A 17,632-nucleotide genomic window follows, 5' to 3' on the forward strand; every position below is an offset into this window, starting at 1 on the left:
AAAATTATTAGTATTTAAAGAACCAGCCCTATCATGAGGTTCCACAGAAATTCCTCAAAGGCTTTTAGCTTATTTCCACATTGAACAAAACAGGCAATCCAGTGTTATCCAGGGTGTACAACCTTAAACAGAAGCATGAGAAGATCGCAATAACATCCAGGTAAAAAGACAGTGAGATGGATCAGTCAAAGAGTCTTGGGACCCTCAATACTCAGGCTGCAAACTTCTTTAGAAGAGCTTCCCCAGGAGTGCCTATTATAAAAGAGCCTTTTCCTCTCTACATGAGCCAATGAGGCTTAACAGGCTTTCTAGCTTTTATCTTCTGCAACATTATTAAGGATTATTCTTATTTCTTAATGTCAGCCCCTGCAAAAGCAACAAAATTGAGCAAAGAGCTAAACCTCCTCAATTTTTCACTGGATTTGTTTAATTGGATGGCATTGAACTTAGTGTACCTTTGAACCAGAATATGAAACACTGTGAAGGGCTGAGACGTTCTAGGTGTGACCAACACACACACTCTCCTGAGCAAAATATCACTAACCTACTGCACAGCAAGGCTTTACAGCAGATACTCTCAGGGAAGCTCCAGCCATCTGTGCTGTGTAATATGCAAAATATAGAAAATACGGGCTTCATCAATCTTGGCCAAAGGCCAGGCAGATTTTACTTCTCAGGACCATAATAGCCTTTGAACCTTTCAAAAATTACCTTGTCACTGAGCTTGTTACTGAGCATGTCCATAGCCTGACCAGCACGACAGCAATACTCACCCAAACATGGCTGCTGTTTGCCTAGTGTTCTGCTGTGGTGGAGTAGAGGTGCTAGTGGACAGCAAGATATCTGTACCAGCCTTTTCCCAATCAAAGGCTTCATTTTCAGTAATGCCTCTTTCTTTCATGCTGTTCTCAAACACAGACATGATGAGCTAGAATAAATTTACAAGAACAAGTTACATTAAATAACTGACAGTAGCTTTTGCAAAAAAACTAAAGTACGAGTGCTACGTCCAATAGCAGTTTATAATCTGCATCTTGTCTATGAAAGGTACCAACAAATGAAAAGCAAATGTTACAAAATCATATTATTTGTTTCCCAGGCTGGTTTTGGCTTGGTAGCTGAAATTTCTTTAAATCTGCACAAGTGCACGCAACATTTTGACACTGATTTGATTAAATCATGAGGCTGGTTTCTCACTGCAACGCTGAAGTCTGAAGTTCAGCTCAGCTTTCCTGCAGATTAGACACATGCAGAATGGTATGTTTGATGTGCATAGTCTGAGAGCCTCCTGAGGAGAAAGACATAGCAGAAAAGAAGCAGTCCCATGAAGCAGACTCATTGCACTGTCTGGCTCAAATATAGCTTGGTCAGGAGTTCAACAATATGCCTATGCGTAATCTAGCCTGTCACATTTGTGTGCAGAAAAAGCTGTACAAGGCACGATATAATTTCATTTTAAAAGATGACAGGTACCTTTCATCCACTTGTCAAACTCCCAGTGGTTTACACTAGTTGCTTTCTAAGAACAGACAACCATTAGAGAGAATGAAAATCCTGTCAACATTGCTCCGTGCATCAATGCATTATCTAGGGAAATCTGGTATTCTACTGTCAGAGGGAAATATTCAAGATCAATATAGCAATATGTGAGGTCCTGCATTTGGAATAACATTATTCAGCTAAATAATACCAAATTGAGAGGATTTGGCTAAAGTCAATGTGACGACAGAATATGATGACAAATAGATTTGACTTATAGCATAGAATTAGCACTAGGTTATGAATAAAAGTTACCCTGAATAAAAATTCTATCTTCTTTGCATTTAAATTCCAGTTCTGTTTATCTGCGTGGTCAGAAAAAATTCTATATAAATAAGGCCCACCAGGAGAGCCCACCTCTTCCTACTACCTTCTACCAAAACCATAGTAAAACTCCCATTTCCAGCTCCACTCCTGCAATGCCACAACGTTTCACTAAGAAAAGAGAATTCCCAGAGCTGACTGTGGAAGACATCAAACCAAGGGAAAAGTAACACAAATCCAGAGAGCAGAGATGGAGCAGACATGACATGGCAGTGGTAACAGCTTCTCTGCTCTGAGAGGGCAGAGAAGAGCTGTTTGGCAAGGAATTTCTGGTTCACAACTGAATGTGAGTAACTAAACAGTCACAGTCTTTCAGTAAGGGCATTTCTCATTCTTCTATTTCTTCCTTTGAAAGTTCCTAGCAACTCTCCAGAACTGCAATGGTGCACTATCCTTCCTTAGACCATCACTTCCCAAACTGGAAAGATAAGAAAAAGAAGGCAATAGAGATCATATTTTACCTGTATTACAGCAGTAGAAATCTTAGTTTTACAGGCACTCCTTAAATTGAACTGCAACAAGGTGGTAAACCAATTCAGAAAACCCACCTATTAATCATGGCTACCATAGGAATTATGGATGCAACAACAATTAGCACAGTGGCTACTGGTCCTGTGCTAGCAGTAGCCAGCAGTGATACATACTCATTAATAGGACCAAAAACAAACTGCTCAATTATAGTGACCTATTCAGTCAAGTAGAGAACTTGTCTGAGGTCTTGCTACTACCAAGTCAAAAATATCACTGCTCAGGCAGTGAGGCAGACTCAGCAAAGCATGAAGCAGTGAGATGAAGTGGTGAGACAACAAAGAGTTGGGATTTGGGTTCAATAAAGGGAGTTTGTAGAATTTGCCATTCCTGCTCCCTGAAAGGCATCATAAAAGAGGAAGCCAAATGGATGAATCAGGTAAGAAAAAGAAGTAAACCACCAGATTCTCAGCTTCTCCACTTAAAACAAATGAAAACATGTTAAGAGTGATAAGTACTGAACCAGTTGAGGGTCCATCTAGCCCAGTGTTCTGTCTCTAATAGTGACAATATCGTGTGTCAAGGAGAGAGTATAAAAATATGGCAATCATCCAGCAACACCTCCCCGATATCTCCTCCTAGATTTTAAAGATCTGTGACTGGGAACCAGAGGATCTCCTTACATTTAGTAACTTTAGATGGGAGTTCTCTGATGAACTCATCTTACTGCTAAATCTAAATGCATAAGCTTTTAGACTACACGTACTTCAGGTCAAAGAATTCACAAATTGTGTTATCTTCTTTGTTCATCTAAACCTGCTGCTACCTGTTAAATTCATTCAGTGCTTCCTCCTTTTCGTATTAGAATAAGCATGGAACAATCATGCTCTGCTCACTTTTTCCATTATACTGTTCATTTTAAAGATGTCATGTCTATGTCAGTCCTCTCTTTTTTGAAGTATACTGTACTAGTCTAATCAGTCTTTCCGTATCTGGAAGTCCGTCTATCTATAGCCATCCTTGTCATCCTTCTGTATGCCTTCACTGGTTTCAGGATAGTCTTTCGAGATGCAGGAACTGAACTATATATATTTATGATTTATAGAGATTTACATGGTGATAGAAGGCTATTTTCTGATTGCCCTGTAATATTACTCTAATACTTCCTAGGATTATATTTGTTTTCTGACTGCTACTAAGCACTGAACTGAAGTTTTTTCCAGAAAAAGCTATTGTAAGTATGAGCCCACCACAGAGTTTAGGCTCAGATTCCTTTTCTCCATACACGTTATTTTACATCTATCTACATCCAATTTCATCTGCTATTTTATCAATCAATCATTTCCATGAAGTCACACAATTCTTTTTAGTCAATTGTGTTCTTTACTACCTAGCGTAAGTAGAATATGTGTGAACATGAACAACATTTGTTGCTTTGGTATCCACTACCTTTTCCACACGATTTTATGACCACGTTGAAGAACCTGGTTTAAACCCAGGGCTCTGTTGAATTCCACTGGCATTCTCTTTTAACTGTTTTTTTTACATCTCACTTGTTAACAAGTTATTCATCCATCTGAGGAGCTTCCTTGTTATCCTCAGTGAATTTAGTCTGTCTGTGGATCTTTGGTGGTAAGGAACACTGTCAAATGACTTCTAGAAATGAATATTAAAAATTGTTTTGAGCCTTTGCCCACATACTCAGTAACTCCTAAGAACTCTACAAATTTGCAGACAAACTATCCTTGTAAAAGCCATGCTGACTTCTGCTCATTACATTATTCGCACCCACCTGTCCCCTAATCCCAGTCTCTATCACAGTTCCTGAGTACTTGTGCTATATATCTCAGGTTCAGGGATTGGAATTTTTCAAAGCCATTTAAAAATTAGCACTGCTTTTGCCGCCTTCCATTCCTTTGGTGTGGAAGCAATCTGAAGTACGAAATTGCACACTAAAATTGGCAATTCAGCTGTCTTATTCTTAGCATCCCTTCATGCTCCCAAGACCTCACTCAGACAAAACAACTTTTGTTAGTTTCTTCTATAACTTCTGTTAACCCTTGCCTTTGAATTTGCAGGCCATACAGGATTTTACAGACCTCTATTGTATTTCCCATTGGTTGTTCTTCTTGCAGGCCGAAGAATCCGTCTCCTCAAGTCATTTCCTCAAGTCTATTCAGTCAAGTACAGAACTTATCTGAGGTCTCGCCACTACCAAGCCCAAAACATATTTATTTGTTATTCTAAAGCCATTGATCCTTCTGAGTCTTCTCTGAACCCTTTCTATTTTTGATGAAAGGTCAAAGCTTTATAAGGAGGAAAGTGGGGTGAGAAACTACACAGAGCAGTCCCAACATCATCCACTGCTCCCAGAAGTCACTCAAGGAGTTACTGGACCCTGTTCAGCGATCCTCTGCCTACAGACATTAGAGACCAGAACAGTCTCCACATCACTGGTCAGCCTCCAATACTGAGTTTCCTTTTGCTGGGCTCAAGAAGAACCAACTTGACCAGAGCCAGGAGAAGGCTGACAGGGGACTCCCCAGCCACATAGGGTTTCTCATTATGAGCACAATAAGAACCTCAGTGCGACGTGCTAGAGAGTCAGAGGGCTGGAACTCCAAGATGTTTAAGTTGCAAAGGATCCCTGGAGATCACCTAGTCTATCTCCTACTCAAAGCAGGGCTTACCTTTAAGTTAGATCACCTTGCTCAAGATTATGTTCTGACTATCTCCAGAGATGCAGATCCCACTACCTTTCTGGGCCCTCTTCCACTGTTCGACCAGCCTCACGGTGATTTATTTTCCCACATACCTAATCATAATTTCCTTTGTTGCAGCTTGCACCTTTTGCATTGCCTCCTTTCACTGTGCATCTCTGAGAACAGTCTAGCTCAGTCTTCTCCCTAGGCAGCTGAAGGCAAAAATAGGATTCCCTCTGATCCTTCTCTTCTCAAGGCCAGAAAAACTCAATTCCCTCAGTCTCTCCACTTATGCCAGGTGCACTACCCTCTGGCCATCTTCGTGGCCTTCCACTGAGCTCACTCCAGTTTATCAGTTTTTCTTGAACTGGACATAGCACTCCAGATGTGATCTAACAACTGCCTAATAGAGGACACTAATCACTTCCCTTCCACTGCTGGCTACGCTCTTCCTAATAGAGCCCAATATGTGGTTGGCTTTCTTTGTGACAAGGACACACTGCTGTCTCAGAGTCACCACCAGAATCTACAGGTCCTTTTCTGCACAGCTCCTCCCTAGCCAGTTGGTCCTCAGTCTGTCCCGTTGAACAGATTTATTCCATTCCAGGCACAGGGTTTTGCACTTGCCTTTGATGAACTTCATGAGGTTCCTTCCAGCTTGTCAAGGTCTCTGAGTATCAGCATTACCCTTTGGCATATCAGCTGTTTCCCACAAATTGGTATTGTTTGCAAAATTGCTGAGAGTGTGCTCTGTCCCATCGTCCAGGTCTTTTATGAAGACATTGAACACCCTTGACCCCATTATTGTTCTCTGAGGGACACTACTAGCAGCTAGCCACCAAAAAGACTTCGCATTGCTGATCACAACCCTCTGAAACCCAGCAGTCCTTCCAATTTTCCACTAGTCTTGTGGTCCACCTATTCAAACTCTCTCTCTCCAGTCTGGCTACAAGGACAAAATGGGAGACTATATAAAGTCAAGGTAAATCACATCCACATTTTTCTCAACATCCATAGAACCAGTCATCTCCTCACAGAAGGCAGTCACGTTGATCAGGCATGATTTGCCCCTGATAACTTCACGCTAACTCTTTTCAGTCATCTTCTTATCTTTCATATGCCTGGATATGTTTTCCAAAGTACTTATTCCATAACATGCACAATTGCGCAATCAATATAAATGTAGGCAGAGCATCTCTTTTCAGCAAAAATATAAAGTCCACCACAATTATGCCTGTATCCACCACTCCATTAAAGTTTTTATAGTTTGCATCCCCAGAAAACCATGGAATTCATGGCAGACAGTGGCTGACCTGACAGATTTTCTTGGTAGTAACAGGACTGGCTATTTGGTACCTGGACAGGACACAAAAGCAAGGAAAGTGAGTACGAAGCATGTGCATACATCGTTTCTTTCAGAAACTTTGTGAGTGACTGCTGATGTGGTTTGTTGCTGGTAGATGAGGAAATTTCAGGGAAAGTTTTGCTCAGGGGTTCAGGGAAGAGAGTGAAATGTGTTATGTGAGCAAGTAACATCTTCTCTTAAGACTTCCTTGTTACAGGAAGATACTCCAATTTCTCTCTACTACCTGCGAATAATACAGTATGTCTGCCAACTATGCACCAAGAGAAAAAAATGAGGCGCACTCCTTCCTGCCCAAGGCCGTATAGGCTCTTTTTCTTCTGTAGTGCCCTATGGAAGGGATGATGAAATCTAGGTTTAGTCATACTTTCCTCCTTACTGTCAGCAGACTGGGACAGTACATGCTGTATTCCCCCAACCATTCCCCCATTCGCTCTGGTAACAAAGCTCCAGAGAGAAAGCACCAACAGCAGTATTTCTTCTTAACTCCCTTCACCTTCACAGTCAGAGCTTCACCCCACCCTGGGTTTTCTCAGTGGGATAGTAGCAAGTAGCCTTCCCAGTGTTTCAGGGAAACTTCTGAGCAGATGGTCTTAGCTTGCAATATGTATTTGCTGTGTTTGTTCTAAGACAGAAGCTCAATCTTCACCCATGACAAAGGAAGAGGACCAGACTGCAGAGGACTGAGGCCACAGGGTCAAATGGATGGTAAAAATGAAACAGAAAAGGACAAAAGGGGAGGAGAAAGAGAAGATGTCTCCCTCTGAGGCTGCCTTTCTTCCTTGATCTGATTAGTTGTTTTCTCCTTGACTGCAGTGTTGCTGTCCTTAGCAGCAGAGTCCACCTGCTCAGCTGGCTGCTGTTGGGTTTTCTAAGGCTGTATCACAAAGATGGACAGCTGGGCAGGGCACATTGCTCTTCTTCATACTCTTCAGATGATAGACCCCTTCTTCCTGGGCTCTTCTCTCCACTCAGGCCCAGCCAAAGTAGGGCAGAGCCTCCCCAGGAAAAGCTCAAAGATGTCATGGTTTCTTCTCAGGGAGAGAAGGCAGCCCTGGCTCCATGCTAAGAGAGAAAGTGGTGGGAATTATAGTGTTGGCAATGACATAAGAGAAAGACAGAGTAGCTATATGAGGAACCACATTCATCTAAGCATAGGGTCTGGAGCTGAACAGAGTCTGAGATGGTAGGCAGCAGTGTGATTATTAAATCAAGAAAAAGGGAGATGAGCATGATGGCTAATAAGGAAAAAAAATACATATGGACAAGGGTGTGGGGAGGAGAATTGCAAGACTAGAGGAAAGAGAGGAGAGAATTCACACAAAGACAGAAAAAGCCATAGTGCTGGGACTGGGATACAGGGAGGAATACAGCTGTTAGTGGCAGTAGAGTTTCCTGTTTATTTATTTATTTTTTTAAAACAGCAATATAGGACAGGGAAGGGTAGAAAAAGGTAAAGAGTCACTGAAGTAAAGTATCTGCATGGCCCTCCACCCCTAAAAGTTCCTTCCCATGCCAGTGATAAAACAAGCCTGAAGACAGCAGATGCACTTGCTTTTTCCTTCATGCAATAGATGAGCTGTGCTGCAGGGTATTGCTGAGGTCTGTAGCTGTATCTCAGCCCTTTACCTTTCCCATCCTTCACACTGACATACATATCTGCTTAGATGGTAATGGTGGATGAAGTGAGACAATCCCAGGTGCTAGTGGTGGCAAAGCTGAAGATAAAGATGGTAAGCTTCAGAGCATGGATCACTGGGAAAAAGGTGGACAGGCAGCAGTGGCCAATCCCCAACTGTCCCCATTTACACGGAACAAGAAGCAGGGACTGACTCATTATGGCTCATGTTTGGCTCCCCTACAAACCCCAAAGCACCCTGCAAAGCCAGAAGACAATTATCTGGAGAGAGTAGAGGAAAAAAAAATATATCAGACTTCTGACAGTGAGGGAGGACAAAGCAGTCAGCATGATCTGTTATCAGAGGCTCCCACGCAGCATTTATGCACCACTGACTCCTTCAGAATGAAGTGGAAGAAAGAATTTACCAAAACCTCATGCTATTGCAAAAAAAACAAAAGCTTTATTTTGTACACAAAGATGTGAGCCAACAAAAATGCACTGCCACTGGATAAAAGAAATAGTGTTAGAAAGCCTTAGGAATGGAACAGAGTATCATAATTGCAGTATGTCACACCAGGGGCTGCGTGCATCTTGAACATGCAATGCTGACATTTCCCCATCTCAAAAAGATATCTTAGAACTGGAAACGGTTCAGAGGAGGACACAAATCAAAGGTCTGAAAAGGCTTCATTCTGGGCAAAAAGCATTTAAGTAGTTTGCGATCCTTCAGCCTGGGCAAAAACATAACCAAGAAGCAATATTATGGAAGTCCGTAAGATTCTGCATGGCTGGGAAGGGGAAACGGGTAGGGATTCAGTGTACACTGTTACAGTCAAGACAAGACCTGAGGGGTATTAAATGAAGTTGTCAGGTGACAAATTCAGAACAGAAGAAAGTGATTCTTCACACAGCAAGCACTTAAGCCATGGAGCCACTTGTCACAGAACACAGTGGATGAAAATGAGGAGACTGGACAAGAGAAGACTGGACAAGGTTGAGGAACACAAATTCATTGATGGCTATGAATTACAGAGAGATTTTAGGTTCAGGAGATCCTTGAGCTACAAGGATCCTTCAGAGTTTTCTGGGGAAACTTCATTAGATGTTCATTCTTTTATATTCTTCTCTATGCAGCATTGATGGAGACATGCTACTAGGCCAGCCAAACCTTTGCTCTCCCCCAGTGCAGCAGCCCTTTCATAATAATTTATTTCAAATAAAAAAGAGAACTCAGAGGCTGACAAGAGGTGAGTAGGTTCATGAAATACTAAGCCTGTCCAGCTACAGGCCAGCATTCAGAGTCATAATCCTAGCTGTGTGATTAGTGTACATCTTAAATTGAAATATATTAAAGATGGAAAAAGGGAACCAATAAACTAACTTACAATTATGTTTATGTATATTTTATTCTGTTGCCTTATTTCTAATCTTGTCATTCCAATTTTGTAACAAATGGTGACTTTATATCTGGGCAGACAGACTTCCTCAATTTTCTTAATTTCCTCAAGGATCTGCTGCTGGGGGCAAATTTAGATGCCATATGATACACTTTTAAACCTCTTTCACAATAATAAATCCAAGTAAGTCTGTATACAGGACATCCCTCGAGCTGAGATGAGTTTTGAGAATTTGCTGGCTAGAATATGCCACCAGTCAAGTTAGAAGAATCAGTGTTGAGAGTTGAGCTGCAGGTGTCAGATTTTTGTGGGGAGTCCCCTTTTGAATGCTTCCTCCCAGAGCTGCACCTATAATGAACTGGTGACAAAGAAGCAATTCATAATTTCAGATAAACCCTCAATTGTCAAAGAGCTATTCATGATTTGTTACTGCACAAAATTTTTCTGGAAATATCTCTTTCCATGTCCACCTCAAAAGCTTTTCAGTATAGTTAGGTCACAATTATGTGACCTAATAGGAAGAGAATACTGGAAGAGAATCATAGGAGGATATAAGTTCAGAAAGACCTTTGGAGTTTTCCAATCCAACTTTCTGCTCAAAGCAGGGCTAATTTCAAAGTCAGTTCAGACTGCTCCGGACCTTGTCCAGGTTCAGTACTGGAAATTTCCAAGGATGGAATCAGAATCACAGAATGGCTGAGGTTAGAAGATCCTTCTGGAGATCATCTAGCCCAACACCTCTGCTCAAGCAGAGTCACCTAGTGCAGGTTGCCCAAGATTGTGTCTAGGCAGCTTCTGAGATCTCCACAACCTCTTTGGGCAACCTGTTTCAGTGCTCCATAGCCCTCACAGTAAAAAAAAAAAAAAAAAAAAAAAAAAAAAAAAAAAAAAAAAAGTCTTTTCCTTAGTTTCAGATGCAACTTTCTGTGTTTCAGTTTGTGTCCATGGCCTCTTGTCCTGTCACTGGACACCAATAAGAAGAGTCTGTCTCTATCTACTTTACAACCTCCCATAAGATATTTATGTACATTGATAAGACAACTCCATCCCGCCTCAGTCTTGCCTTCTCTAAACAGTCCCAGCTCTCTCAGCCTTTCCTCATAAGAGAGATGCTCTAGTCCCTTAATGGTCCTTCACTGACTCGCTCCAGTAGCTCCGTATCTCCTTTGTACTGTGGAGCTCAGACATGGACACAGTACTCTTAGCACAGCCTCACCGGTGCTCACCAGACCTGCTGGCCGTGCTCTTCCCAATGCATCCCAGGATGCCATTGGCCTTCTCTGCCAAAAGAACACATTGCTAGCTCATGTCTAGCTTGCTGTTGACCAGAATCCCCAGGTCCTTTTCTGCAAAGCTGCTTTCCAGCTAGTTGGCCCCCAGCATGTACTTGTGCATGGGGTTACTCCCTGTAGGTGCAGGACTTTGCAGTCCTCTTTGTTGAACTTCATGAGACTTCTCGTCTGCCCATTCCTCTAGCCTATCAAGATCCCTATGAATGGCAACATAAGCACTTGGTGTATCAGACACTCTTCCCAGTTTTGTATCATCAGCAAACTTGTTGATGGTACACTCTGCTCCATCAGCCAGGTCATCAATGAAGATGTTAAACAGTATTGGACCCAGTATTGGCGCCTGGGATACATCGCATGTTATTGCCCCCCAAGCAGACTTTGTGCCACTGAACACAACCCTCTGAGATCAGCTGTTCAGCCAGTTTTCAATACACCTGTCTGCTCATCTGACCTGTACTTCACCAGCTTATCTATGAGGATGTTACGGGAGACAGAGTCAGAAAAGACGTACTGAAGTCAAGGTACACACTGCTCTCCCCTCATCTACCAAGCCAGTCATCTCATCATAGAAGGCTATCAGGCTGCTTAAGCCTCATTTCCCCTTTGTGAATGCATGCTTACCACTCCCACTCAACTTCTTGTCCTTCATATGCCTGGAAATTTTTTCCAAGATTCATTGCTCCATCTTGCTTGTAGTGATTGAGGTGAGGCTGGAGATCTCACACCTTCTCTAGATACCTGTTCCTTACTTAATAAATGCTCATTATGATTTTTTTCCTCTACATCCAGTCACAATTTTGCTTGTTGCACTTGTGCTCATTGCCTTTTGCTGTACAGCTCTGAGAAAGTATCTGACTTTATGCTCTCCACAAGTTCCCTTGATGTAGTGAACGACAGCAATTAGATCTCTTTTTTGTCTTCTCTAGGCTAAATAAATCCAGCTCCTGAAGCCTCTCCTCAGTTATTTTGTCCACCCCTCCATCTTAGTGGTGGATATTATAATACATGCTACTATCTGGAAAGTATTTGGCTAGTCTTTATTCATTTATTTAAGAGATATGGTTGCTAAGCAGCAACAGCAAAAGTGCTGCTGGAGAGCTCTGGACTAGGTTTGTTGGAACACCCTCCTACCATCTTCCTACTTATCTGATGCATTATCAACAGGATCAGGCACTCAAGACTGCACAGAGGTTGTTTTCAGCTCTTTGGCTTTAATGTACAGTGAAAACCACTGTGATAAAAAAGAGACACAGAATCAAATTACCACAGTTAAACTGTGTTAGTTGAGCTACTGTAACTGAACTTATATATGCTGATAGTTAATAGCAAATGGGAGAGAATAAAAAATATGTTAAGGTGAATATTAACAAAAGAGACAATATAGCTAAGGTCCCATGTTAGTCTGCAAGAAACGCAATGTGCTAGTGTGCACTGTTGAACTGTTGACACAGGCTCTTTGCAGACTGTGGCAAGCTGTACTAAAACTCTGTCGCATTTGGTGTAACTCACAACCTTGTTTTTTTAATGAAACCTAAAAAGTATTCTGCTTTCTAGTTTGAAGCACAGGATTAATTTGGGTGGAGTCAGGGAGAGGAAGAAGAAATGCTGAAGTAGTGTTGTACTGTACAGTCTAACCTTTTACTCCTGCTTCCTCAGCATGCATGGAAAAAATCAGAAAATCCAAATGCCGGTCCAGAGTGGCATGCATCACCTTGGTAACAAAGAAAAACTCCTACCTGATAGTCCGGCTTTGTGAAGTAGTCTAGGCTTGCAATATGATCCAGAAAAAGATGAAACTCAGAAGGCATGTGTTTTAGCAGCATCCGGTGTTCATACTTCTCTTTTATCATGCCTACTTGCTCCTGAAAACAAGAATACCCTCAGTCAAGAATCTTTTATCACTTCTTCCTCAGCCTTATCATTCCTGGATGGCCCCTCCTCAGATCACGCATTTTGGTTATACTTCCTCCTGTTTTCATGTCCCTAGCATACTGAGGTTGATTACTGCAGAGGAATCCTGAGTCAGAAACCCTCATCAGAAGCCGTCCCTTTAGCAGAGTCTTCTGCATATCTGCCCTACTGGCATCCAGAGACAGTTGTTTTGTAGCACAAGGCTCTTCCAAGATAACATTAATAGTTAACTTCATTCGCCACTTAACTTCCTAGTTGCAATTTCTGTTTGAGGTGTGGGAGTTCTGCCCTCGCTCCTTTTTAAAGATTCTGCTTCTTTGTGAAATGACAGCTCATATCTAAACTTCCCACTTTTGTTGTTTGCTTTGTATGAACAAAGTCAAAGTCACTTGATGTTCCTAAGAAAACACCTAGCTATTCCAAATAAAGCAGGCTCCACACTGTGCATCAGAGCATATAAAAGCAGGTTAGCATCTTGCAGCAAGTCCTGATGAAAAACAGGCTTTGGCTTCACTTCCAACAAAAAGCTGCACTAAGGTGTAGAAAGTGGAATAATAAGAGTCATAATAATAATATAGCACCCTACCTTAAGCATACATTAATATATTAGGTTTCCTACCTTATCTTTGATCTTTCGCCACGGAAGCTGACCAACTGCAAACTCCACCAACATGTAAAAGAGGGACCACAGATCATCATGTCTACCCATCTCCTGGAGAAAAAAGAGACAAAGACTGAGCAGCAAAGTTCCACACTGCTCAGTGGACCAGATGTGCTCTAGATGAGCTACCTCATTCTAAAAAGTAGGAAGAGAAGTCACACATCCCATCACATTATTACAGAACCCAGACTGAAGACCAAAGATGCAAAATCAAGCATCTATTAAATTAGGCGATATCATGCATTTACCTGAATAACTTCATTTGTTTTCCTTACTGCAAATATACTACGGAAGAGTTTTTAATCTATGCAACAAAAAATAACTTTTCCAAAAGACTCTTCCTCACTCAGTGTACAGGAGCTGAATATTTATTAATGGGACATGGAAGAACATGTATTAAAAGAACAAAACAGGACAAAACATCCCATCCCCAATCCCCAAAAGTCCCCCCAAACCCCCAAACATAAAAAAACCCTATGTGTAAAGACTCTTCTAGTTCCTACTATTTTTAAACTAAATATAATTCAAGCTCTTTTCTCAAGACAGCATTAATTTACATGGGCTTTTGTAAAACATTCATCATCAAGCACTGCAACAGCTTACAGATCTCTAATATCTCCACATACCATTCCTCTCCTGCTCTGAAAAAATGGAAAAGTGGAATCTGGAGATAAAGGCTAAAATTGTTGAAGAACACGAAGTAATTTTTGGTGCTCAGAGTGCAATATCTAGAATCTAATTTCTCAGAACAGTATGGACTACACAGCACTTTTTACGTCTCAGTATACATTCAGCTGATGTCAGTTGCAGCTGGCACTTTTCAGCTCTTCCCAAAAATCACACCTGCTCTTTCCTCAAACAGTGTCCCTCAGAAGTGGAAAGAATCCATGACAGCACTTGATTGCCTTCCCCACGCCACCCTTTGCACCTTCTGCAATAAATGGGGAGTTACAGACAATAACTTTTTCCATACAAAATCTCAAATACTCCTCATGTGTCACAGGTCATCCTACAGACTCATCTTAAATGAAGCCAAATTCAGACAAATTTGCAAAGGGGCAGCAGAAACATACTCCTATCACCAATTTGAAGCTTCTTACCAAATTCCACATCTCTGTTCCTAACAAGAAGGTAGAATGGATTTTCCATTAATGTACTTTACATTAAGGTACAGTAATGTACTTTGGTTTTGCTAGCCTTGTTCTCAGAAACAACTGAATTGTTTTTGCTAAAACCTTCCTAAAAAGTTAAATCTCTTGCAGGTTTTTCTGATGAAAAATATCAGTTTAAATTGTTCAAATCTGGGAAAGTTACAGGTAGCTAGAAAGAAGCTCTTAAAACAGGAAACAGTCAGCACCACTAGCCAGAGCAGTGCTTTGTAAGCAGCGAGAGGATTCTCTAAACAATCACTGTAATGAAGGAATCAGAAGTACCATGTTCTTGAGGAACCCAGTCTAAACTATTTGCAGAAACTTTCTCTTTTATTTTTTAAATCTCAAATTTCTGTTTTACATCTCTGCTCTTGAAAACAGCTTTCTAGGGAGAAATAACCTTGCTCTGTTAACCCCTTATAACTCAGAAATACTTACTCGGTTTTTGTGTGCATTCACTGAAGCGTAGCGGACTGTTCCCCGAAAACCAGCAACATTGCGAGGCTGAAGGAAGATAACAGATAATCTCAGAGACAGAGCAGGATACTACAAAATCTCATTGCTGCAGATAACCCTGAGGACTTCTTGTCTATGTCTATGTTATCTCATACATATCCAAGGGATAGAAAGCTCTTCTTGATACCTTTCACCTGTTCTAGCAGCCATGTAACAAACTGCATTTACTAATCCTGCATTTCCTTCAAAGGTCATTTTACACAACAGGCAAGATGATTACAGTGAGACTAGTAATAGTTCAGGCACAGAGAGGAGAATATCTTCCAGGAACACGCTTTCCTTTTTCAATTCTAGGTCAAGGAGAAAATGAATAAAGAAGCATTGGTGCAAAATTGATTTCATGAATAACATGAGCTAAGCAAAGCCTGAGAACAGCCTGCTCGGGACAAGAATGGGGGTTCCCTACTCTCACACAGGGCAGATGAACATATGCATTTGCTGACGCTGCTTGTGAACATCCTTAGTAAGACTTAAGCAACTTTTGACTTTTTGCATCCTTATTTTTTCCAGATTCTTCCTAGTACATCCTAGGCCATGTATCATCCTAGACTCTCTTCTTCTGATTCCCTTGATATTTGTGAAGTGTTATCTAGCAAGTGAAAGCTTGATATGGGTACCTTGGGAAGAAGGCAGTCCTCTGACTGTCTCTCAACAGCTGCAGGCTTCTTCTGCTGTAGGGGTTGAGCAATGCTTCCAACTCTGCTGCCTCCACAAGGGCATTGAGCCATATAAGTTTACTAACTGAAGATGTCATTTTTCTGGGCAAGGATTTAAATAATGAAATCCAACCAATTCTTTCAGCTTAGCTAAAAGGATCTGAGTTAATAGAAAGGCTTTCAAAATTCATGCGGCAAAACTAGGGTCAGGTCCATCCTAAGGTTAAGTCTGGGCGGAACTAGACATATTGATTATTAAGATCCTACACTTACAGAAATTTAAATGCATTTATAATAACTCTGTTTAAGTGACTTGTCCCATTTAGGTCAGTTGATTCATTTTTATTCTTTCAGCTGTGCCTATGCTTTCAGAGCTAAGCCTAAAACTATAAATTAGAACTATAGCTTCATTCCAAGGCATTCTTCTGTCAATTCAAATACACACATATCAGTCGCTTCCTTTTGGGTGCAGGGAAGTTGCTGTGAGTTTCAAAACACTTAAAGCATAAAGTTCTGAATGCTTTATAAACAAGATCATCAATACTTTGCCACTAACACACAACCTAAATGGTGTATAATGCATCTCTTCAATTATAGTGACTCCAAGCAAAAAAAGTCACAAGCCCTTGTTATAACTCTGTTACGTTACTCAAACTGTTCCCAGAGAACCCATATGAATATCCCAGCACTTAATGAAGCATTTAATCTTGCGGTCCACCAGCTTGAGCTATGAGCTACCGATTTAGCAGCATGTAATAGCCAAGATATTTTCATGATTATGTATCTGTTTCTTCCCAGAGCACGCATCAAGGATTCCTGCTGGCAAATGACTTCAGCATTCCAGTGGAAGATGAGAGTTTCTGTAAAGCAGAAATGCCTAGCCATTGGAAGGTAATTTGTTGGACTCAATCATCAGTGTAGACCTCCTCTACCTTTTCAAAAGCAAGAGAAAATCCTCTTTTCCATTGCAAGTGGAAGCAAGTGCATTTGGAAATTTTTCATGAGACATAGAATAACAGCATATGATGAATAATTCTAGTGTGTAATCCATAACACTTTCAGAACAAATACCTCTCAGTGTTTGCAATTCAGGGGAGAATGTCCTTCAGGTTCTTTACCCACCTCAGCAGTTTCAGCTGTCAAATGTGAATTTGTATGTACCGAATCCACTGCCACAAATGCTGGTTTCAGTATGGGTAGCAATGTCTGAAAATCTTCAGATCAATACCAATTATTTCTTGCAGACAGTATTTCTAGACTCTAAATTAGATCCATTCTGAAAAGAACTTCTAGGCAGTTTGCAAATTATTCTGCTCCTCTTTCAGAAGAGGGAAAAAAATGCCTTGCCATCTTTTAGCATGCCTCTGGCCACAGCCATCATGAAAGAGTTCTTCATCCCAGCTCTGCAGCTGAATCCAAACAGTGCTCTCCAGTTCTCTGTGATGTGCAACGTCACTGAAGGGAGAGCACTGCAGCTGAGCAAGGCTGAAACACTTCACCATCAAATCCTTTTGTAGCACAGGACTTGATATTCTAGCTTCCCAATTATTTTGACAGGATGTTTAGAGCTTTAAGCAAAATGGGCACATGCTAGCTGCCTTAAGAGCATCTTTTCCTCAGAAAGATTTCCCCTCCTTTAACCATACTTGGCTGCCCTGCCAGTCACAAGGCAATTACTCATGCCTTTGGCTGTGTCATTAATCACTGCAGTCAAATACTTGCATGACTGTGGAGAGCAGGAGGTACCATACTTTTCATCCAAACAAACAGCTCTGCCTCAGCACTTGCTGTAGCTCACACAGTATATCCAACTGTTACCAACTTTTCTTCTGAATTCACAAACACTCATTTTCCAGATAATTTCTTAACACATTTTAATTCTTAATAAATTTCAATCCACTGCTGCATAGCTCCAACACTAGAGGAGAGCTTGGCTGAAACATTTCAGCTTTCCAGATACATCCACATTCAATTCAGTGTGGGCTATACAACAAAAAGACATTATATCTTCATTCCTGATGGAAAAATTTT

General features: G+C 41.2%; 1 protein-coding gene across 1 annotated transcript in view; it reads right to left on the reverse strand.

The window, feature by feature from the left end:
* The window catches only part of TTBK1 (tau tubulin kinase 1), a 105,781-nt gene that overhangs the window by 41,941 nt on the left and 46,208 nt on the right, over positions 1 to 17,632 (reverse strand). Inside the window, exons 6-9 of the mRNA XM_062571312.1 lie at positions 14,868 to 14,933; positions 13,237 to 13,329; positions 12,443 to 12,568; positions 774 to 928 (exon numbers count right to left, since the gene is read on the reverse strand). Of these exons, the coding sequence (XP_062427296.1) occupies positions 774 to 928; positions 12,443 to 12,568; positions 13,237 to 13,329; positions 14,868 to 14,933 (440 nt within the window). The remainder of the gene's footprint in view (positions 1 to 773; positions 929 to 12,442; positions 12,569 to 13,236; positions 13,330 to 14,867; positions 14,934 to 17,632) is intronic.

This window comes from Rhea pennata, chromosome 3 (assembly GCF_028389875.1).
Source record: "Rhea pennata isolate bPtePen1 chromosome 3, bPtePen1.pri, whole genome shotgun sequence".
In the NCBI taxonomy this organism is placed as follows: Eukaryota; Metazoa; Chordata; class Aves; order Rheiformes; family Rheidae; genus Rhea; species Rhea pennata.